General features: G+C 43.4%; 1 protein-coding gene across 1 annotated transcript in view; it reads right to left on the bottom strand.

Annotated features, from left to right (window-relative positions):
- Positions 1–25,205, bottom strand: part of PKD1L1 (polycystin 1 like 1, transient receptor potential channel interacting) — a 1,079,023-nt gene that overhangs the window by 886,759 nt on the left and 167,059 nt on the right. Inside the window, exon 7 of the mRNA XM_069216140.1 lies at positions 21,510–21,596. Coding sequence (XP_069072241.1) covers positions 21,510–21,596 — 87 coding nt within the window. The remainder of the gene's footprint in view (positions 1–21,509; positions 21,597–25,205) is intronic.

Raw genomic sequence — 25,205 nt, 5'->3', positions numbered from 1 at the left:
ATTCCTTGGGGGCAGCGGGAAACCGGCGGGAGACCGCCGGTTTCCCTTCTCTGACCCAGAATGCCCCGCGGGGCACCGCCGGCCTGTCGGCGGTGCTCCCGCGTGCCGCGGCCCTGGCGGTTACAAACCGCCAGGGTCGTAATGAGGGCCTATGTCTGAGACAATTATACTGCCAGTCAAGTGTTACTGTAGATATTTTCCATGGTTCTTAAAAGCCTGTGAAGAAAGTCAATGAGTAAATTTATTCCAAAGGGAACAAAAAAGGTGCATTTCAGGGCTGCAAATATGGCACACAATCTACGCTAAAGTAGGGAAATTCTACACTGGATTTTACAAAAAAACCACCCAGTTATGGACAGACACTTTCTAAAACCCTCTTGCACTCCCAGAACAATATCGCAAACTTCCAATCATCCTCCAGAGAGCACCAAATTAAGTTTGCAAAAACCTTTTCCTTTGCAAATTAACCTCAAAATTGTGAAAAGTCAAGCTAGCCTTTCTTGAAAACTGGCAAAGCAGGCAAATCAAAGAGGTGACAAGACTGATTATACGCATGTAAAGACTAGTATGAAAATCTACCTACCAAATCTAGATAACATTTTAAGATTCGATTATAAATGCCACAAAAAATATTTTTTTTTAAATACAAAAAAATAAAAATCAAGGGATAGTAGTCCGGGGAAGCTGCAACTGTCATGAAAAGATTTCTGTAACGTAAATTATAATTGGAACTTTATTCCAAATTTAAGTCTAATCCTGCTGCAGTACATTTGTCAATATCTCTTGTGTATTGGGGCACCTTCTGTCTGGCCTCAGTTGGTAAGACGGTCAACAGTAATGAGCAAGGGCATTTGGTCCAAATATTAATTTATCTTTTCTTATGGCATACAGCATATGCAGCACATCCTTTGAGCTCTTAACTAAAACATTTCATGTGGATGAAACAAGCGATACAAAGATTGCTGCCTGCACTGGTTTCTTCTCCCTTCAAGTACAGAACTATGGCCAGTAATCAGTCTCCAGTCACCACCCATCTTTGTTATTGTTTGACTCAGTCCTTGTGACGAAATAAGGTATATTGTATTGTGTGGCTGTGCAACCTCACTGTTTAATACACCTACCAACCCCTCTAGGTCCGGTAGTCTTTGTCTAGAAAACCTTTAGCTCTAATCCTGGGTAGCTGTAGCACTGAGCAACAAGACTTACACAGAGCAACAAGTTTTAAGCATTTAAACAGCACCAAAACAATTGAAGAAGAAAATCGACAACACTCGAGAAATCCAACACCAATTAGTAAAATTAGGTTTTATTTGTATAAGAATTTAGACACTAAAACAAAAGATTCACCAGAGAGGTACGGAAATATGGATTTTGCAAGCATTAATAAATCAGTGCAACTGCAAACAAGCCTTGGAAAAGTCAACCAATTGGACACAAACGTTTTCAAGGAACTTTGGTAAGTGTCATTGTGGTCAATTGGAAGGACTTGGGGGTGACCAACCGCAGCAGGGGGTTAGTCAGGCAGACCAACACTTTCCTCAGGAACAGTTACCTTCACAGAATAAGCAGTCATTTAGCAATTCCAGGCACTTGATCTATGTTGCAATGGATTCTTATGGAGTGGTCCTGATGCAAGGGATGGAGGATGCTGAAGATGCTGTAAGAATGCTGTGATGGTGATGTGGTCAACTGGTGTCTTCCTGCAGGGATTACTTGAGCTGCAAAAATGGTGGGGGGGGGGGGGGGGGAGGGGAGTCCTGTTTGGAGGGTTCACGTCATACAAGGAACTCTCTGGTCCCGCTGATGTCCATCCACCACAGGACAACCTGTTGTTGTGGTCAGAGGCCTATCCCTTCCTGTGCCAATAATGCTCCTTCTAAAGGTACCAGGAACTCTCCAATAGCACTCCAGGGTTCAGCAAACTCTGGTGCAACTCTGTACGTAAGGTCTTGGTCCTCGGTGCTGCACAGTGGTGGTGATAGTGGCTTGAATACTGTGGGCTACCAACATGCCCCAAAAGGCTTCTTTAGCTGTTGTAGCCCTGTGCTATGAACAGGAGGCCAGTCAGCTCACCCTTGGAATTCTTTTGGCTTGACTGGGCTCTGGAGACATCATCTTCTTGAGCCAGACACAGAAGGCACAGTCCCTTCTCTTCGTTAGCCACCAGCTGCAGCAGGTGCAGTCCTTGTTGGTGCAGCCTCTCTTTGCTGGTCCCTTGGTGGAACAGGGCAGTCCTTCATTCCTTCTGCCAGGTAGGCCGAGATCTGAGGTCTGGGTGCCAGGGGTGCACCTCTTATGCTCGGAAAATGCCCTCAGGGCAGGATCCCATTGGTAGCCAATAGGCTACTAGGTTCCCTCCAACCTAGTGATCATTTCCTGTGGAGTGTGACATCTGGCTATTCCAGGATGCACCATTCTGCCCACTCTCAAGATGGCAAGACCCCTCTCCTAGTGTACAGACTTCCCTAGCCAAACCCTAGGTTGTGGCTACCTCATGGCTACACGCCCCTGGAGATATTGGTTTGGCAACTGGTTTTTCCTCTCTGCCTCCCATGCAAGCCTGTCTACATAAAAAATGGGGCAGCCTCTGGTGCTACACATCTCCATTTCAGCGGGGGCTTTAAATTTGAAGCCTGCATTTTAGGGCTAACCATCAAGCAGCTTCAATTATGAGGGGCTGACATCTCTCTGGCCTGCAACCCCTCATTGTTCCCCTTCCTGGGAACTGTTAGCACTTCTCTCCTGGAGGGCAGAAAGCGGTCTCATGAAGTAGGCTGTGTGTGTGCGCCCCAGAAGGCACAAAACGTTTAAAGGAAACAACGTTGCAGCTCTGCTAAAGCTGCACAATGCAACAAGTTACATCAATTTTGACTTGAGATACAAGTCAGGCTTAAAGTAACAAGCTGTTTGATACCTTGAAGTGCCCACTTTGGCCACACCATTCATGGGTTAGCATGGCTGAGAGGTCAGTATGTAACCCTGAACTCATCAATTGAGCAACCAAGCCTTTCCACAGTTAAAACTGTGATTTCACATGTTTTATTGTCAGGACAAGTAAAGTACATGTCCTGCCTGTGTCATATGTTGCTCCCTGCCTGAAGGGCTCAGTAGGCATGCCACAAGGGTGACTTACACACATATTCAGGGAAGTGGTGGCTTTGCCATTGCCTTCAATGGCAAAGTCAGGCTAGCAGTGCACAGCTGCTCAGTCTGCAGTGGTAGACTGTGTGATCTGCTATATTCAGAGACCTCCAGGGTGGCACAATCAGTGCTTTAAGCCCTGGGGTACACCTCTAAGTGACCTACCCTCTGTTCCAGGGCACAATTTACTAGGGCCATGCAGGTGAGTTAGCCATTTCCAATTGGGCATAGCCAATTCGACATACACTTTTAGAGTCAGGGCACTAGCACTGACGTCTGGTTAGAAGGCATCAGAGCACTCTGAGTCAAAAAACTTGGGGAAGACCATAAAAAAGTGGCATGTCCTTGCAGTGCCCCCTTCACATTTGGGGCATCTAGGTGAGAAGGGGAGAAGCACTCCATCACAGTTGCCTTCACACGGATTGTTTGAGTTACTTGTGTCATTATTTATGGCTGTGTTGATAATCTGTGTTTTTTTGTATGGTGTGGTGGTTTTGGTGGTGCCTGCTGCTGACTGTGTGCTATCAATAGCTATTTTTTACCTCTGTGTCACCCCTCTGTTGGCTCAATTGTTGTGACACTTTGCTCCCACCACAATTTTTATTTTAACAGCTGCCACTCCCTGGTCCTCCTTTGTATATGTATATAAAAACTGCAGCTCAGCTTCTAAGATGCCATATAAGGTAGTAGTGTTTGATTCAAGATCACTGTGGCACTGTTAGTGTGCACATTCTGCCAGAGATGCTCAACCTACTGCTATTGGCTGGTGGCTTCTCAAGAACAACACTGTTGCTATCTAGTCAAGGTCATTGGAAGGTCATTCCTGTGACTTTCAGGTGATGTTGAATTAACAAGGACTGGGAACTAATCAGGGCCAATAAGAGAAAAACCTAGGACCATCACATTTGCTTCACTCCAGGTACTAACCAGCATTATAACTCTTCTTTCAAACTGTAATTTTGACTCTGTTGCACCTTGTTGGAAGATTGTCAAATTCTGAATCTCCTTGACCACCAGGTCACTTTTATACTCTGCAACCCAGTCAGTCTTTTCACCATTATGGACTTGATTGCAGCTATGCTGCTTTTCATTTCCTTTGGTCCGTTTTCCACAGCTGTGACAGTTTTTCCACTTTGCCACTCATCCTTATTGTGTAGACCAAAGTCATTTCATCCCCTTCTGGCCCCCAAATAGTACCTGGTAGCTATCCCCCTCCACAGGAACCTTGCTCCTGTGGGTCTGGGACAGAAAAAAGTATTTCTCTCCCCAGTTATTATTTATTCACCACCCCGTTTCTCATGTTTCATCTCTACAGTGTCTACAGTAGTATAACGGTCTCATTCCTACAACTTGTGCCCAATAATCCCCATCTGCCTGAGGCATCCAACTTTTTCAAAGTCTCCTTTTTAAGAGACTGAAGTACCAAGGATTTGATTCCACCAAACCATCATTCTGCTAGGCTACAAAGCAATCTTCACTTGCTTTTTGTAAATTTAAATAGTAAGATTTTTCTCCACTAAAATGTTGTGCATACTATAGCAATAATTATTTTTTATTTTTGTATCATTTAATTTTCAATAATGAACAACTTCAGCTGTCAAACTGACAGTAAATACATAGCAACAGCAGTGACATAATGCAGATAATATGGATTCAAACATGAGGTATCACAACTAGAAACAAACCCTTGGGCATAAAAACATGTATCTTAACAACAGGAATCAGTACGTTGTACAAATGTTGATTAAAAAACAGGACAGCATACTAGAACTCTACCTGATGATTTCACAGCTAGGCTTGAACATGAGGGATAGCACTTAATATATTGAATCTCCGCAGTATGTAGTAATAAGTGGGCCCCATAAATCTCCAGGTTGTCAAGTGGAAGTCTCATTGCTGTCACCCATGTCATAGTAAAATAATGGCCTTCTTTAGAGTTTGGCGGACAGGATACTCTGCCCCAAACCTGGCAGGTGTCTTGTCTGCCGTATTACAACAGCATTTTATATTATAGCACTTGTAATCCAGCGACCAGTATATCAACCACGTTTTTAGTGAGCATGCAATCAGCCAAACAATAAATAAATAAGGTCCCAATTCACTAAGCCTCTACCCCAACACATTTTCACTCTCCTCCTGGATAGTAATAGCGCCAGAGCCATGTATCTACACATCAGGTTTCGAATATAGTGCCAAAATAAAAAAAAGATAGTAGGAGTGACCGATGTAAGATGTAACAAATTCCATTACAAAACTGGCAGCTCAATTATGACTCAACTTCTTTACTTTAAACTCTAGAAGCAAAAGAAAGACTTTACACAATGTGGAAGAAAAAAATAACTAACAATATGAAGGTCAGTTGTCTAGATCAGCAGTGACCTCATTTATAGTCCATCAATCAGTGTCCAGGATCTGGTATAACTATGCTGAGCAGCAACCATCCTCCCCCTTGCTGCTCTAGCACAGATAAGTGTACATTGATTTATTTTTTCATGATAATGTTTTATGTACTTGCAGTATTTATCTGCGTGGTTGATTTGGCTTTACTGTTTTTATCTTTTAGCTGTTATTTTCAGACCTACAGAATGCTTTCCTTTCACGTGTGTGAGCCCTCGGGCACCTGTGTTTTTCTCCTCAGCAAACACCTGCCTATTCAGCTGGCTGTATCAGCTGTTGCCTCACACGCAGCACAGCGGTTGAAGAGTGTGCGTCTCTTCACTGCCTGTTCTTCACACGTTGGAGCATGCTACCTTCTTCAGAGCCTCTGATAGCCCTGACCCTCATTTGAACTTTCCCTCTCAATTGGCTTGTTTATCCCGCCAAAGGAGTTCAGTGAGTCTGCATCAAAACAGCTTTCCTTTTCCAGTTCCCTCACCTTCAGTCGCAAACATTTTTCTCACCCTGCTTAATCACTAAATATTTTCACTGAGTAAACTGTTCAGTTTAGTTTCTTAATTTTTAACATTTCTTAAAAAACTAAAAAAACTGATATAACTATACCTGTGTGAAACCACAGTAGAGATAGAAGGTACAGGTAGGAGCGGTCTTAACCCCTTCGCTGTCGGGCCTTTTTCCCTCCTGTGCTGAGCCTTTTTTTTGGCTATTTGGGGCAGTTCACGATTAGGCCCTCAGCATTTTGTCCACAAAAGCTATCCACGCCAACTTTGCGTCCTTTTTTTCCAACATCCTAGGGATTCTACAGGTACCCAGAGTTTGTGGGTTCCTCTGAAGGAGACCAAGAAATTAGCCAAAATACAGCAAAATTGTTTTTTTTTTCCAAACAAATGGGTAAAAGGGCTGCAAAAGGCGGCTTGCTCTTGTGTTTTTTTCCCTGAAAATGGCATCAACAAAAGGTTTGTGGTGCTAAAAATCACCAGCTTCCCACCTTTCAGGAACAGGCAGACTTGAATAAAACAACCCATTTTTTCAACACAATTTTGGCATTTAACTAACTAGGACATTCCCCTATTTTTTACTTTCAGCCTTCTTCCAGTTAGTGACCGAAATGGGTGTGAAACTAATGCTGGATACCAGAAAGCTAAACATTTCTGAAAAGTAGACAAAATTCTGAATTCAGTAAGGGGTAATTTGTGTAGATCCTACACGGTTTTCCTACAGAAAATAACAGCTGAAATAAATAAATATTGAAATTGAGGTGAACAAAAACAGCCATTTGTCTCCACGTTTTACTCTAACCTTTTCTTGCAATGTCAGATTGTTTAAAGCAATATACCGTTACACCTCCTGGACTCTTCTGGTTGCGGGGATATATAGGGCTTCTAGGTTCATCAAGAACCCTAGGCACCCAGAGCCAATAAATGAGCTGCACCTTGCAATATGTTTTCATTCTATACCGGGTATACAGCAATTCATTTGCTGAAATTTAAAGAGTGAGAAATAGGTATCAAGAAAACCTTTGTATTTCCAAAATGTGCACAAGATAAGGTGTTGAGACGCAGTGGTTATTTGCACATCTCTGAATTCCGGGGTGCCCATACTAGCATGTGAATTACAGGGCATTTCTAAAATAGACGTCTTTTTTACACACTGTCTTACATTTGGAAGGAAAAAATGTAGAGAAAAACAAGGGGCAATAACACTTGTTTTGTTATTCTGTGTTCCTCCAAGTCTCTCGATAAAAATGGTACCTCACTTGCTTGGGTAGGCCTAATGATCGCGACAGGAAATGCAACATGGACACATCACATTTTTACATTGAAATCTGACGTCTTTTTTTGCAAAGTGCCTAGCTGTAGAATTTGGCCTCTAGCTCAGCCGGCACCTAGGGAAATCTACCAAACCTGTGCATTTTTTAATACTAGACACCTAGAGGAATCCAAGATGGGGTGACTTGTGGGGCTCCCACCAGGTTCTGTTACCCAGAATCCTTAGCAAACCTCAAAATGTGGGGGGAAAAAAACACTTTTTCCTCACATTTCGGTGACAGAAAGTTCTGGAATCTGAGAGGAGCCACAAATTTCCTTCCACCCAGTCTTCACCCCAAGTCTCCCGATAAAAATGGTACCTCACTTGTGTGGGTAGGCCTAGTGCCCACGAAAGGAAATGCCACAAAACACTATCTGGACACATCAAAATGATCAAATACCTGTTTTTGCAGGGGTGCGGGGGCACCTGCGTTTTTGGTCCTGGGCCCAGCCATACAGGGAAACCTACCAAACCCAGACATTTCTGAAAACTAGACACCCAAGGGAATCCAGGGTGGTGTGACTTGTGTGGATCCCCCAGTGTTTTCTTTCCCAGCAAACCTCAAATTTAGCTAAAAAACTAAATCACATTTTCCCCACATTTCTGTGTGGGATCACCGCACCGGGACAAATTTCCTACCACCCAATGTCCCTCTCGGTCTCCTGGTAAAAATGATACCTCACTTGTGTAGGTGGACCAAGTGCCTGTGACAGGGAAGAGCCAAAAACCTGCCGAAATTGATGGGAATTAAAGTGGGTCCAAAATGGCAGTTTGAAAAAAAAAATTTTTAGGCTGACAAATGGGGCAGAATTGTTATCGGTATAGATGAGGCAATGCTGGGTGGTAGGAATTTTGTGGATTGCTGCAGATTTTGGACGGTTCCATCGCAAAAACGTGGAAAAAAATGTGTGATTTCCAGCAAAGTTGGAGGCTTGCAGGGCATTGTTGGTAAGAAAATGGTGCTGGGGCATGTGAAGCACAGCACCCTGGACTCACCCAGATGTTTAGTTTTCAGATGTGTCTAGGTCTTGTGGATTTTCTACATGGCAGTGTCCCAAAGTCCAAAAAGTGCAGCCCTCACCATTCCAAATGGGACGATTTTGAGTTAGTTACGCTCTCATGGCCCAAATGTAAAACCAAAACCCAAAATAATCAAACGTCCGCTTGCTTGCCATGGGATAAGATGTTTTAGTGTGCGAGGGGAGAGGTGAAAGACTGTTACCCCCTTCAGTTGGGGTGGGGGCATAACCATGCCCATACTGGTTGTTAGCCACCACCACGCTATTTTAAAAAAACATTCCTTGGCATCTATTAGGCTTTCTGGTGGGGGTGTGGATCGGGGGTAATTGCCCCATCTGCCCAATGGTGGGCAAAACAACTTTGGCCCCATTTATTTGGGGTGAGGTTATGGCCATACCTACACCCTCTTTTTGATAAACAAAATCTTCCTTGGTCTCTGGTGGGCTTTCTGCCCCCCCTTGGGGGCAGATGGGCCTTCCAAAAATAGACCAATCAGCCCCCAAGGGGGTCTGATATGGCTAACAGTAATGTGCCCCCATGGGGAGCAACCCTTGCCAAAGGGGCTGCCCCCCACAAGCAAAACACACACATACACACACACCAATCCCTGGTGCCTAAGTGGTTTCTGCCTCCCTCCCCCCAGGGCAGATTGGCCTAATAGAAATAGGCCGATCTTCTCCCAAGGGGGGCAAAAATGGCCTAAAAACAATTTCCCCGCTCCTCTTATCAATATAAATTAAAAAAAAAAAATCCCTGGTGTCTAGTGGCTTTTCCCCCACCCCCTCCTGGGGGCATATCAGCTTCATTAATATAGGCCAATGTGCCTCCGGGGGGGGGGGGGGGGGCAGAAAAGGCCTAATAAAAAATGCCCCCCAGGGAGCGACCCTTGCCTAAGGGGTCACACCCCCCCTTATCAATATAAATAAAAAATCATCCCTGGTGCCTAATGGCTTCTGCCCCTCCTGGGGGCAGATCAGCCTAATATACGCTGATCTGCCCCCCGGGGAACAGAAATGGCCTATAATAAATTGCCCCCTTTGGGGAGCGACCCTTGCAACTCGCCTTCTTTGTTTACCTAAAGTAAACAAACGCCCTGGTGTTTAGTGGGCATTCCTGCAGCACGATCACTATAGGATCGTGCTGCAGGAATGCTCACAGAGACATGAAAAGGGAAGGAAGCACCTCTCCTTCCCTTTTCATGCCTCGATGCCTCCCCTGTCCCCCGTACTGAGGAGAAACTAATCTGTTTCTCATCGGTCACAGCGCAACAGGAGTTGACCTCTGATGAGGTCAGTGTGCAATCGTGCGCTGACGTCAGACGTTACTGGGGGAGGAGGAGGTCGGTTGAAGGGGAAGCGATTCCCCTTCCAGCCCTGCAATGTGGGGGGTGGAGGCAGGGGGAAGCCCATGGAGGGAGCGCTAGTGCTCCCTCCTAGCTCCGGTGCTGGGACGTAATGGTTATGTCCTCAGTACAGGGGCACTGTGCCGCGGAACGTAACCATTACGTCTGCGGCACAGAACCAGTTAAGAGGCTAGCAAATTTAAATCCTCCAAGAAATTCGGAGCCAATAAGTGACTCCTCTGTGGAAGAGGAGTGTCAAGTTAGGGATTCTAGGCAGGAGTCTGCCTGTGACCAACCAGTTACAGTCCTGGATGTCATACAGTCCACTGTGTCAGCATCAATGCAGTCAGAGCAGGTGGTATTAAGTCAGTCAATTGTCACTGCTTTTCATAAGTTGATAATATATTTGCACCTACCAAGACAAGAGGGTCAAGGGAGTCAGAGACAAAGGTCCCAATTTGTGAAACAGATGTATCCCTCCTCCATGAAACAAACAGCTGAGGCTTCTCAGTTTCAGGGGCCATCTACCTCGGTTTGATTGCCATCCTTGGATTGCCCCCCCTCAAAAATGAGGAAGGTGTCTTTCTCAGATAATATCCTTCCCTGACGCCTCACAGAGACCCATCAGATTCTGACAATTGCTATTCAGCTAATCCCAATGATGATGATTATGATAATGCAGGGGGTTCCAGTCTTCCACAAGTACCAGACAATATTCCCTCTATTCCATCTGATGCTCTGCTGGCCACGGTGGGCTCTTAATATTTTGATCCAGATATAATTTCTCACCCCAGGCAAGATGAATGGCCTCTTCTGCTCCCATCTACACTTCCCTATCCCTTCGGATTCGGAGACCAATGGATAAGTCAAACCATAATAAACGCCATGCAGTTTTCCAGACCTATTCTTCCTCACAAGTTATCCCCCACACTGGACACAGACCCAGCTATGGATGCTTTCCTTTCAAAGAAAGGAAAGGATCCCAAAAAAAGGATCAACAAAACTCTTCTGTGATGCCAAGACAAACTCTTAGATATCCTGGGCCCTTTCACTCAATTATAGAGATTTCTGAAGATGCAGATCTCACTGGCACTGCAGGTAATTTACCAGTTCTTAGAGGTTGGAATCAGAAATCTACGTCTCCTGGGCAATGGTGATGCATAAGACGATCCTAATGAAAATTGATCCTATGCTGGCTGAAACATCAGTTAAATATTCGGGTTCTGAAGCAGGTGGTCATCTCTTTGGAGATCATCTTGTCAAAGACATTTCTGCTTACAGCCAAACTTACCTCTTTGGACAAGGTTCAGCAGAATTTAAATTTAAAGAAAGTCTTTTCACCTTGTGTTTTTCACAAGGCCAGATAAGGAAGAGCTCACTCCTCTGGCAATTTCCAACAGAGCTCCTATCAACCATCCTTTTACACACCCAGAGGTGAGCATACACCTGGATTCAGCTATAAGTCAGGATATAATCCTTTCTACCCAAAAAAGGAAATAACCTCAGAGCTAAATTTCAATGGGGCATATTTAGATCCCATATGTCATGTTTTAAATCTTTTTACCCCAGAGAAATAGAACTACATCAGACCAGTGGGTTTTACAAACAGTTCAAGGTTAAATACCACTGTGAATCAGTCAGCAGAAAGTCCAGGGGCGTGTTCCAATGTGACATAGCTGATTGAACTCAAAACTCCTTAGACCGGAGTGTCCCACCATAGACATGAGAAACCAGATATTAGGGACATGAGCTATTGATTACCAGTCGAATCCAGTTGAGCCTGGTTTTCTAGCAGGCATGTGGGAAGGCATATCTGCAAAGGGCCTCGAAAACACAGAACAGGGAGTTGAAAAACCCTCCCCAATTTTAAACTAGGCCAGAGTTAAAAAGTAGCTTTGTGTGAAAACATCTATATAAGGCAAACCAAGCATTGCCAGTTGGGTGTAGGTTTTAGAGTCTGACAAATGGAAGCAGAAGATTTTGAGCCCCCAGCTGATACAGTGAGTAGTGAATCTTGGAGACCCACAAACACGGCAAGGTGACGCCAGTCAAAATAGCTTGAATTAACATTGCTCTAGACCAGTGGTCTTCAAACTTTTTAATGCTGCAACACCCTAGTGGGGAAAAAAAGACTTCAGGCCCCCTTCCGAATTATTCACAAATATTCTATTAATTTGGCAATGTTTAAATATGTCTACTCTTAAACATTACAGTTAAGTTATGCTACTGTTTTAAAAATACAATTAAATACATGATGGCAAAAATACTATTCTGGTCAGACGTCTTCAGGTGTAAAAGTATCCAGAGTGCGATTATTAGAAGTGAGGGTGGGGTGTTTTGATCTGTATTCGGAGTCTCTTCCCTTTTGACACTCTCAGCTTGGATATAAATGATAAAACATGTTAGTGATTGCCCATTACAGAGTGGTTTACTGCTGCTCATTCTTTCAGATTAAAACAAAGACCTGTTATTAGAATAATGCTTCTTTTGGCTGACCTCCAACCCCTATGGTTGTATGACGGAACCACGCATGCCGGAACAACGCATGCCTTAACGCAGTCGGAACCACAACCGCGTCATTTACATGCATGGCTTCACCAAGCATGCCTTTACAACTAATTTTGCTGTAAAAGCATGGCTAGTAAAGGCATATGTGGAAACAGTATGTGTGGTTCTGTCACACAACCCCACCCACCCACTGCCCTGAGCCCCAAAACTACCCGCACCCCTAAAAGCTAAACTACCCCAACCCCCCCGCCCAGTCCCTAAAAAAAAAAAAAAAAAAAAAAACACGAAAACAAACCACTATCTCAACCCCACCCCTAAAAACTCAGCTACCCCGAACCCCCAACCCCTGCCCCTAAAAACACCTCCACCCGGCCAAGCCCTAAAACCTTCCCCCAATAAGTAAACTACCCCGATCCCCCACCCCATTCATCCTAAATGCTATAAAAAAATTTACAAAAAAGCTATCCTGGCCCTCCCGCCCCTAAAATCCCTAAAATACAATGCGAACGGTGTTGCTAGACAGCACCAGCCACGGGCTCCAGGGTTATAGATAGTAGTCAGGAAAATGGACACCATAAACAACAAGCATTTGCAATGGATTAGGCTTTGCATTTGTGAGATGTAGACCTATTGGCGTTCTAAATGACAATGTCTTTTATCTATGTGTTTTGGTTTAGAGTGTAGTGGATGTATGAACAGATGCACAGCTGCAGCACTGTCTAGAGGACTCAGAATGGGAAATCACCAATGGGAACAGAGACCCAGCCGTAGCACTGCCTAGAGGACTTGGAATGGAGGAGTTACCAACGGGACCAGGGAAGCAGCTGCAACACTGTCCAGGGAACTAAGAATCGGACTTACCAATTTGACCAGAGACACGGCTGCAGAACTGCCTAGAGGACTTAGAAAGGGGGAGTTACTGACGGGAACAAAGATGCAGCTAGCAGCACTTTCTGGAGGACTTAAAACGAGGAATGACCACTGGTACCAGAGAAGCAGCTGCAGCATTGTCTACGGGAGTAAGAATGAGGAATTACCACTGGGACCAGAGAAGCAGCTGCAGCACTGTCGAGAGGACTACGAATGAGGAATTACCACTGTGACCACAGACACAACTGCAGAACTGCCTAGAGGACTTAGAATGGAGGAGTCACTGACGGGACCCGGGACCACAGAAGCAGCTAGCAGCACTGCCTAGAGGACTAAGAATGAGGAATTACCACTATGACCAGAGACGCAGCTGTAGCACTGCCTAGAAGACTTGGAATGGAGGAGTTACCAACGGGACCAGGGAAGCAGCTGCAACACTCTCTAGGGAACTAAGAATAGGAATTACCACTTTGACCAGAGAGACAGCTGCAGAACTGCCTCGAGGACTTAAAATGGGGGAAGTTACTGATGGGACCAGAGAAGTAGCTAACAGCGCTGTCTGGATGGACTTAGAATGAGGAATTACCAATGGGACCAGAGAAGCAGCTAGCAGCACTTCGTAGAGGACTTAGAATGAGGAATTACCACTGGAACCAGAGAAGCAACTGCAGCATTGTCTACAGGAGTAAGAATGAGAAATTACTGATGGGACCAGGAAAGTAGCTAGCAGCACATCCTTGAGGACTAAGACTGAGGAATTACCATTGGCACCAGAGAAGCAGCTAGCAGCACTGTCTAGAGGACTTAGAATGAAGAATCACCACTGGGACCAGAGAAGCAGCTGCAGCACTGTCTAGAGAACTTCAAATGAGGAATTACCACCGGGACCAGAGAAGCAGCTGCAGCATTGTCTACAGAAGTAAGAACGAGGAATTACCACTGGGACCAGATAAGCAGCTTGAAGCTCTGCCTAGAGGCCTTAGAATGAGGAATTACCACCGGGACCAGAGAAGCAGCTAGCAGCATTGTCTAGAGGACTTAGAATGAGGAATTACCACTGGGACCAGAGAAGCAGCACTGCCTAGATGACTTAGAATGAGGAATTACCGATGTGACAAGAGAAGCAGCATTGTCTAGAGGACTTAGAATGAAGAATTACTGACAGGACCAGAGAAGCAGCTAGCAACACTTTCTAGAGGACTAAGAAAGAAGAATTACCACTGGGACCAGAGAAGCAGGTCCAGTATTGTCTAGAGAACTTAGAATGAGGAATTGCCACTGCGACCAGAGAAGCAGCTGCAGCATTGTCTACAGGAGTAAGAACGAGGAATTACCACTGGGACCAGAGAAGCAGCACTGCCTAGACGACTTAGAATGAGGAATTACTGTCAGGACCAGAGAAGGAGCTAGCAACACTTTCTAGAGGACTAAGAAAGAAGAATTACCACTGGGACCAGAGAAGCAGGTGCAGCACTGTCTGGATGGACTTAGAATTAGGAATTACCAGTGGGACCAGAGAAGCAGCTAGCAGCACTTCGTAGAGGACTTAGAATGAAGAATCACCACTGGAACCAGAGAAGCAACTGCAACATTGTCTACAGGAGTAAGAATGAGAAATTACTGATGGGACCAGGGAAGTAGCTAGCAGCACTTCCTTGAGGACTAAGAATGAGGAATTACCACTGGGACCAGAGAAGCAGCTAGCAGCACTGTCTAGAGGGCTTAGAATGAAGAATCACCACCGGGACCAGAGAAGCAGCTGCAGCATTGTCTACAGAAGTAAGAACGAGGAATTACCACTGGGACCAGATAAGCAGCTTGAAGCTCTGCCTAGAGGCCTTAGAATGAGGAATTACCACCGGGACCAGAGAAGCAGCTAGCAGCATTGTCTAGAGGACTTAGAATGAGGAATTACCACTGGGACCAGAGAAGCAGCACTGCCTAGATTACTTAGAATGAGGAATTACCTATGGGACAAGAAAAGCAGCATTGTCTAGAGGACTTAGAATGAAGAATTACTGACGGGACCAGAGAAGCAGCTAGCAGCACTGTCTAGAGGACTAAGAAAGAAAAATTACCACTGGGACCAGAGAAGCAGGTGCAGCACTGTCTATAGGACGTAGAATAAGGAATTACCACTGGTATCAGAGAAGCAGCTAGCAGCACTGCCTAGCAGACTTAGAATGAGTAATTACTGACAGGACCAGAGAAGCAGCTACCAGCATTGTCTAGAGAACTTAGATTGAGGAATTACCACTGGAACCGGAAGCAGCTGCAGCATTATCTACAGGACTTAGAATGAGGAAATACTTCTGGAACCAGAGAAGCAGCTGCAGCATTGTCTACAGGACTAAGAATAAGGAATTACCACTGGGCCCAGAGAAGGAGCTGTAGCACTGTTTAGAGGACTTTAGAACGAGGAAGACTGAAAGTGGATGACTGTGTTTGCCGAAGGGTGCACAACACGCACACAGAGCCATTTTTTTCTTAAACCATAGTGGAGTGAAAAGTGGCTTGGAAAAAAAAAAAATCAATTAAGTATACCCGAGCAGAGGTACAAGAACAAATTAATTCTGAAACCGTAGGTGTCTTTCTAAACACTGTTCTCACTGGTTTGGTGTGAACACATTGCTTTGGACAAATGAGGAGGGGTAGTCACCCTCTCTAATAGGAGGAATTGGGAACATAGTGTGATAGCCAACAAAAATGTTCACTTAGTGAAATCACCTGGGAGGGAACTAAGCACACAAAAGAGGGATATTGAGAAAAATGCACCAATAAAAAGGAAGCATTTAAGACGAGAACAACAAAGAACGCATGGTAGTAGCGGGCGTGGTTAATGGCCATAGACTGAATATAGCATGTCTTGCAGACAGCACATGCACACTGCCTAGGCTCAACCTAAAAATGGCTCACAAACATGGTCTGAAAGATTAAAGAAGTCATCCAGAAATGAGCTATTGTATTACTGTACATCGAGAATCCGTTCTCAACCATCTCCAAGACATGCCCTTAATAAACACCAGGAAATCAAAGGCTTTTTCAGGATACACGTTTAATAAGATCATTTAGTTAAAAGTGATGAATCTGAGAAAATGTTGAGAGAAGGTTGCTGATGTAGATTATCCAGGAATGAAATTCGCCTTGTCTGGAGGACTACTAAGCATGAGTGACAGGAGTCTATTCACCATGATTTTCTGCAACATTTTTTATTATCTGTATTGATTCATCATGGTGGTCTATAGGATTGGCATCAGGGCAGCATCATACTTGGGTTCAACAATGTGACAATCACGGACTCTTGCTCAATTGTGGGAGGAAGGTGCCATTGCGGCTTGAAACCTTAAGTGAAAAGCAAGTATGCCAATACTCTACAGAATTCAGGAGCCCATCACCCCAGTATACTTTAGATGGGTGTGTGGATTTCTAAGATCATTGTGGGATGATTAAGTGTTATCCTATAAATTGTCTAGCCAAGCTAATGAGGCTTTCTCAGTCTAGGTCATTCCATCTTTATCATGACCCACTGATTTTGACAAATATAGTTTTACACACAACTCTGTAAACCCGAATGAAAAAATATTGCATTCTAGTCCTCTGACCCAATTTATAATGCTTGCAATTTCGCTGGAAGCCCAAGGTGGCCGTATCAGTCTGGCGAGGGTTCTCTATAGGCAATCAGTCTCTCAATAAATCCCGACAACAAAATATTTGTCCAGCTAGTTAATTTCATGATACATTGCATCTCTGAACTCCAGGAAGAGTACATTAAGTCCACAAAGTGCTAATTGATTCCCATATGTTGCTCAATTTTAAGCCAGCTAAACCTTGGAGTTAGAAGCGCTCAGTGATGATGGATCTTAATATGGACTGAAACACTGCATAATGCATAAATCCCAAGTGCAATCACCAGTTTAAATATTTATAGAAATAGGTTGACAATGTCAACATGATAATCATAAGAATGGTTAGAATGTGCTTAAGGCAAAAGGAGGTTATCATACACCCAAATGCAGATATCTTGAGTGGCCAAATAATAGTCAACAGTCAATGCCAATAATGAAGGAGTAGAAAGTGAAGTTTTTGTCCTAAGGAAACAGATACATTAGGCAATGTGCCATCATTATATGTAAAATTACTGTGGCAGTTGTAGACAGGAGTGTTAGAGTCACGTTGGGCCTAACTAGGGAAAGGTCTAGTATAGTAGTAACATCACCCCATTGCCCAGGTGAAGCCCAGAATTTAAGCCAATGCATTCTCACATTAAGTCATGAATGGAATAAGGGCAACCTACTTTCGGACCAAATGTGCCTACTTGAACTATGTGATTGTGTCCTTTCCTCTCAACAACTGTTTGACATGCCATATCCAATGAATATGAATACATTTCCATTGTGACTACCTGTTAAATGAGGAAAATAACTAGTATGCACCGCACTTGTGGGCAAATCCAGTGTCAGATCTCCAGAAGAAGAGTGTCTCTTTGAACAAAATGCTATGCCTATCCAGATATACTAGGGTGTGCCTAATGTTGCATGCATTGTTTAGCCTTCAGACATTCCAAGTTAACATTTGATTCTCTCTCTTCTGTGTTGCATTATAGTGTCCCATCGCTGGTGATAAGTGTATGTATGCAACAAAACTTATAAAGATTGTAGCATCACACTGCAATGTGAGAACCTGCAACCATCAGTGAAATAGAAATTAGAAATACTAAAACTACTGCTATGTATAATACAGTGAAATTACAGTTTACAAGAGGGGTGTATAGTGACAGCCAGTAAGTAAAAAAAGGAATACTGTAGGTCAAGCATAAAGGTTCTCAAGCTTGCCATCCCTTCATCCCTTCCTGCCCTCTCATTATGGTTCACACAATATCATCATAACAGACTTCAAAGAAACACTTAAGTACACATTAACCTGTGAAAATGCAGCACATTCGTGAGCAGTTACTATTAATATCCGAACTGAATGTGAGATGCAAGACGGCAATACTGCCATCTACAGCTCTGCTACAGTTCGTAGCCCAATATATGTCAAATAATTTGAAATGAATAAATACAGGCCATTGAGGAAAGGACACAACAGGACCAAGCACAGCGCCAATGTGACAGCGGAGAGGGGTTCGCTACTGGGGTGTTATTTATTGAACACCATAGTCAAAGATGTGCTTTCTGTTCAGTTTTATCTCCATTTAAGCCACATGGAGCATGGTAAGTCTGAGTTTATATATCACAGATATGAAAGATCTTCGCGCTGCTGCTCTGCTACTGTAATATTGGGGAAGAAAATGTCATGTTGCTGTACAATAGATCTGAATTCTGGGACAGACATGGAAACATATTTGTAATCCTTGTCATTTAGAAGGTGAGCTGCAAAGAATCTTGGGGGGGATAAACTACCTCACCTTCATGGAAGAAAGAAATGATCTTTTAAACAAATCTTCCAGCATGGTTACCATCCAGGCTTCCATTATAGATGCTAGTTATCAGTGACTCCAGTAATCCCACAATCCTGACACTGTTAGTGTCTGGCTTCTAAATATTCATGTTTTACTCATCATCATCAGTACTCTTTCCATGTAGAGTACTTTTTGCTTCCAAACAGTGGTGTCATCTTTGAAGTCCGAGATGCAGCTTTCAGGGAATTCGTAACTAGGTTAGCTATCTTTTCAGCTGCTTCTTCGTATGATCCATGTGCACAGTCAGAATTTTAGTCTTGGCTTTGATATTGTGGAATTTGTTGATCTTCGTGTGAAGCAGAAAGGTTTTGATATTCAGGTCTTGTGTGGCCTCCATTTGCTCAGGGGACTTGAAGAAGGGTTCTTCTTGGAGGCTCTCATCTACCACTTCAGGTCTGTGTGTGGACTGAATGTGGCAGATGTGTAGTGGGGTGGTGTTTTAAAGGTACAACACTCCGCTGATTATCACAGTCTCATTAATATCAAGGAGAATCCAATTTACTCCAGCCAGTTTACCTAAATGTTGAAGAATTTCCAGGTTGGGCCAAGGATGAAGCACCATGAATCTTCAGAAGTGTCTTTAGCTGACAGACTTTGGCATTATTGCAATATAACAGTTTTGTACTGCAGTTTATCACTTGTGACTGATTGGGGTAGGTGATATCCCCATGCCTAAACTACCTTCCAGTGCAGCAAGGGCCGTCATTCTATCAAGTTGTCAGACCATTTTACTAAGATCCTTTCTTGTAAGAGCAGAGCTTCTGCCAAACCAGGACAGACAAACCCTAGAAATAAATAATACCCAGTTCCATGATCAGTCAACTCAGCAGCATCACACTCAAAAAGCACTATAGTAGCCGCCACCTCCAACCAAACCCCTCTGTCGCAGGTTCATCTTTTCTCAATGTTACCCTTGACTTTTCAATTTTCTGGACCCATTTTTTGCTGCTATTAGGTCTCTGTGCACTGTGATAATGCTGTTCAGAGCCACGGGGTGTGCGCTTAGCTCCTAAATTGGTACTGGTAAAACTGCTTTCACCCAATGTTTCTATTGCACTTTTTTTTTTTTTTTTTTTTTTTAAGGTCACGATGTATAGCACAGAAAATGCACCAAAAAGGTTCATTCACATATGTAGGCTGTCATGTATATACACTCAACCCAGATGTATGACAAAATACACAGCTGCTAGAAACATCTTAGTGCTCTGGCTGGACTACATTGTAAACCCATTGCAGTAACACATGCCAAGGAAATGTGCTTGGACATTTAAAGAAACATAATTTTACATTATATTAAGTAAACACTAAAGCATGCCTTGTAAGCACACAAGGGAGATTGATATATATAAATATATATATATAATCAATCTCAATCACAGTCACACTACATATTTATCAAAGGTGCCCTCACTGTGAGGTCAGGCCTAAAAGTCATTTCTACTTTGTAGGTTTAGCTACATTTTCCTTAGGACATGCCGAGGTGCGATTTAAATATTCATTTTGCACATTTGCTTGGGAAACACACACACACACACACACCTCTCCCCTCCAGAGGGACAGCAACAAGGTGCTGTACCTTGCATAGGGAGGCCACCTCAAAGGCAGGAAAGAAAACCCGGTTGGTTTTGCTCAGCGCTTTTTGCTATGGTGAAAACAGGGTCAGCAGGACTTTGTGGTAAAGGTCCCACACTCTTGGAGCCCTGCCCAGCTATAGCTTCCAGCATTGCCCAGTCAGAGGATTTTGCGAACCAAAAAAAGTGAGCAAGTCAAAAAGGTCAAACCTTGGACTTGAGCAAGGTAGCAAATCTCCCCAACCTGCAAATTGACATCAGTGGCTACAAAATCCAGCTTTCCCCATCTCAAGCTTCTGATGCCAAAACAAACAGCAGTTTGATGAGGAGGCATCCAATTTTCAGGGACCTTCAATAGCCACAGCCCTGCAAAGGATTTTACCTTCTATTTCAGGGTCTACGCCAGAAGGTAAAATAAACTTTGACCTGGGTGGCCCACTTAGGGTAAACAACCGACTCCATCGCTGTCAGCCTGAAACCGCATCAGCTAACTGTAGTTTTTCAATGAGACTTCAATTTGTCAAGGAACGTTTTGCCTTTAAACTTTAACAAAAAATCTGTTTCCTCCTATCTGCTTTTAATGATTTAGTTGTCTTTTGAGCTCAATAAACTATCTCCGTTTCTAAAAAGGGTTGGAAATGTTGTTGTTTTATGTTCTTGACTTTAGAGTTGTTAGTACTGTTTGAACTTAACCTATACTTCTCTTGAGAATGGCTGTAGGTTGCGCCATAGCTACCAGGGGGTAATCATATCCTATCTCAGAACTGTGTTTTGGCCTAACCAGATTGTTTATATTAAGCTGGAAGAGTTCAACTCCCAAATTAAAAACCCAATTTCTATTCACACTCCCATGCAGACATGTAGCCAAGCACAAATGCCAACCACAACCTGCCTGGAACAAGCTTTGGCTCCCTAGAACCCAACAAGGCCAGCAGTATCAAAACCCTGCAAAGGTAACCTCTTGGGTTCAGCAATATGGGCTTGCCCCACCAACAAATCTTATCAACGTCCTGTGGTGCAAACCACTCTGCAACAGGGAAGCCATCTTGTGTGCAGACTCAGTAGCGGATCATGTCAGTGGCAGGCCTCCACAGGCCAGACTGCCAGGGTAGGATGGGGCTTTCTTGTTTCTGAAATGCCTCATGTTGCAGTGACAAACGTGTGCACTTGCTGGCAAAGAATTTGGATCTTCAGCCTACGTCATTTCCGAATAAGTGGGCGGGAAGGCTCAGGGTGGAAAAGTGCAAACGTATTATGTCAGATAACTAGCTTGGCCGCAGGAGTGTCACTAAGGTGCAGCCAACTTGATTTCCTGCTCACTGGTGCCTGCCCTAATTATCATTTATATTGACATAACAGCACAGCACTCCGATTACATCAACAAACTTACCACATGGAGGGTTCTGTGAACCCAGTTGTATGGGTTGGAGACATTAACACCAATTTGATAAAGTCCTTCCCTTGTAAATGTATGGTTCTGTTAAAAACAAAAAAGGTAATTTTGTAAATCAAGCAGAACTATTCAAAAGAACATGTGTGTAATTCAAAGCGCAAGTTATACGTAACAAAACAGAGGTTCTTCTAGTTAAATTGATGATTCATTATTTGATTAAGAAATGACTTGCAAACTGCCCAATTTGAAAGTACCAAGCTTTGGTGCTATGAATTACCTCAAACTTCTCATTACGTCAGATGGGAAAATGTGAGTGACTACCTGAATGCATATGATTTCACAAATGCCATTGAAGCCCTGGTACTATTGCATTTTGCAGTTAAGGCCTGTTCCATGGCCTCCCGGACACCACACTGGCTCGGTTAAGAGCATTATGCATGCTTCAGCATGCCTTATCAAGGGCCTGAAGAAATCCGCCACACCCAAATGGATTGCCACTGACTTTCCTTGCCAGTCCATATTATCAAAAGCAGCTGCATCATCTATAAATCCATCAAGACCTGCACCCCTGCCCTATCTGGCTAACAAGCTCATCAACTCCAGTGGATCCTGGTACACCCTCAGTCAGGACACTATCACTCTAGAAACAAAGAAGCATAAAAAAGTGAAAAGGCCTTCTCCATTAATACATCCTGGAATGGCATATTTGTATATATACATCAAGACTATCCCAACTCTGTTCCAATTTAGGCCAGACCTGAAGACAGACTTCATTAAATAGTACTACATCATGACAAAAAAAATTAGTCTCCCTCTACTCTCAGTATCTAGCTTCCCCTCCCTTCCAATCACCCTTTGTCTGGATCCTTGCTTTGAACCCTCACACAATTCCTCTAGCTTTTGGATTGGTTGTGTGGTACAAATAATGCATGCAATGTGGCATGAATTTCAGGCCCTTCCAAAACACTTTTCTAACACTAATTTCTCCAAAACTACTGAAAGGATCTAAACCCCAAACCAAAAAGGCACCGTATTGATTAAAGTTCTAATTTCAAGAGAAGTTTGGTATAATTCTGTTGGGATGGATTTTTTTTCTGTAACATCGAGAAAACATTGTGACGGCAGATTAAATATAAGAGTCTCATTGGAAACCTGTTAAAATTCAGGTTACTGGTTGAGAAGGCTGAAACCCTACTCAATCAGAAGCTACAATCTGTCAGGGTGAAAAATAAGCTACCCCCAAATGAGCCTGTGCTTAACCCTCTAGTAGCCTGGCGCAAAAGCGGCCCGGATTAACTAAGAAACAATGTGTAAAATGTTTACACAGCACTTCAAAGAGTAGTAAACTGAAAACACAACAGAAGAAAAATCCCACACCAATTTAGACAAATGGAGTAAAATGTAATAAATTATTGGAGACCCAAACAACAAAAATACAATCAGTAGACCTGGAGATATGCATTTTTACTATTTTAACTAAAAATAGTGCCTCGAAGCACAAAGCATCAACTGTGGTTATCTGGTCACACCAGACATGGACAGAGTAAAGTTCAGGCCAACTGTGATGAAGCATGGGGTGGATACATGGACAAAGTAAGGCCCGCTGACAAAGTACCTCAAATCCTGGTTTGCGAACCACTACAAGGTCCTGGTTCAAGGATGCTCCATGCAGCAGCAGTCCTGGGGAGCCGTGGGGCTACGATTTCGAGTCCTGCATCGTCATGAGGAGTGTGCAAAATTTGCATACCTTGCTTTTCCATTACATAATGTGACTTGGAGTGACTTCATAATTTGGGGAATTTTGTATAACCACATCTATCTCCCCATTAAAACTCTATGAAACTGAATGGTCTTCGTTTGGTGACCTATGAAACTAGGTAAGGTTTCAACACTCACTCAGGTTGCTAAAAACCATGGTGTTATATTCAACAGAGTCCCTACCTCCGGCTTTTTATTCCCTTTTTTAACATAATGTTTTCCAAACTCTTGCGTTCGTTTCCTTTAGGTTGCTGTAAAACCGTGGTTCAAGCCCTCATAAAATTTCATTTACATGGCTGCAACTCCTTAGATACCCGTCTTACCAAAGCTCTGGTCTCCAGCCACCACCATCAGCCTATTTTATGGTCCAACACCCCCACCCACCCACCCCCTCCAATCCTATATCTTCGGACATCTTCATGCTCTCCGTCCACTCCTTATCACCAAACGCTCTACATACAGAGCTCTCTGGTTATTTCATCATGCTCTTCACAGAAAAGAACCGCCGTTTATCCAACAGAGGATTACTGGTTATCACCCTAAGCGCGATCTCCTTTCCTCTACAAGTCGTTTCATCCCCAAAGTTATGAAAGCTCACCAAGGTGTCGCTCCTTCTTGCAGCCAGACATTGGAACTGTGGCACTGGTTACATACCCGGTCCGCTGTATTATTAGATAAGTGTGTTCTGTATTCTTAATTCCAATTCTAGAGCCTGCATGTTATGCAATTAGAGAGCTTAAACTGGAACTCTGTGTGAATAGCTGTACTGAAACCAGGGCTGCAATAAAGCTCACAGCTATGCTAACTTCAACTTACCCCTCAGCATCTGCTGAGAATCTAATTTTTATTTTCACCAACAACAAAAAAACGTGGATGTTCATTTAGCTCTAATTTTGGTCTACCGTCAGTAATTTCCTAGAGCTGGAACGCCCAAACAATTATGCTACAAAAATATTATAACATTCCAGAGCCCTTCTGCACTCTGTCTTTGCCCACTGTGGTTCTTCCACTTGCCTATTGCCAACCGGACTTCCAGGTTAAAGGCCACAAATGGATGACGTCAGGTCTGTTGTCCGTTTCTTGGCACGACCCCTTTTGAGTTATCAGAATTGCAGCGAGGTCGGTTATCAGTGCCACAAACATCGCTCACCAGACACTCATGGTATCCTGGAGACACACCACTGATGATACAGTGAAGGACACCAGGAGGAGGCCAGGCATTTGCCTGTTTGGTACTTATTGTTGTGAAACTAACGTCTTTTGTTTCAATTAACAAAACACTCCTCGACATGTCCAAATTAAACTATTTTTAAATTCTTCATATTCGTGTATTTGTCAAAATGGTGCACTTGTGTCGCATTTTAACCGTGTTAATTTAGTAATTTCCCCATTATTGGCAAGAAATTTCTAATTAAAGCAGTTTCACATTTGTTTTTGTTTTTTTAAAGTGCAGCAATCTCCCCATTTATATTCCTTTTTACGTGCAATTACTGACCTACGTGCTCAGTCTTTCAAACAGTTTTACTTTCTAAAACGCTGTACGCCTTTGCCATTATCTGAAATCGAATTATAGGGTTTTGCATACGTTCATTAACTTACAATGAGAACAAACCTTCCAATTTCCTCGCGCAGAATACTTTCATAGGGTAAAACATTCGGAGTTCCTTTCATACGCCTCAACGAACTCTACCAGGTTTAAAACCAATCAAAGTGGGGCAGACACAAAAAAGTGTTACAATTTCCTTTTGCCTCTATGCTCACTGTTTCTGTCCTTCAGACAGTCTGAGTTAAATGTAAGGTTAATTTATTTTTCTTATTCTTTTTGCATTGTGTTTGCATTCTACTGAGTAGTATTACCTAGGGCCGAAGTACGAAGAAACCAAATAAGTGCTTTAGGTGAAAATAAAAATCTCCCTCAAAGATGTTTAGTCGACA

Source organism: Pleurodeles waltl, chromosome 2_1 (genome assembly GCF_031143425.1).
Source record: "Pleurodeles waltl isolate 20211129_DDA chromosome 2_1, aPleWal1.hap1.20221129, whole genome shotgun sequence".
Classification (NCBI taxonomy): domain Eukaryota; kingdom Metazoa; phylum Chordata; class Amphibia; order Caudata; family Salamandridae; genus Pleurodeles; species Pleurodeles waltl.
This window is presented reverse-complemented; position numbering and strand designations above follow the sequence as displayed.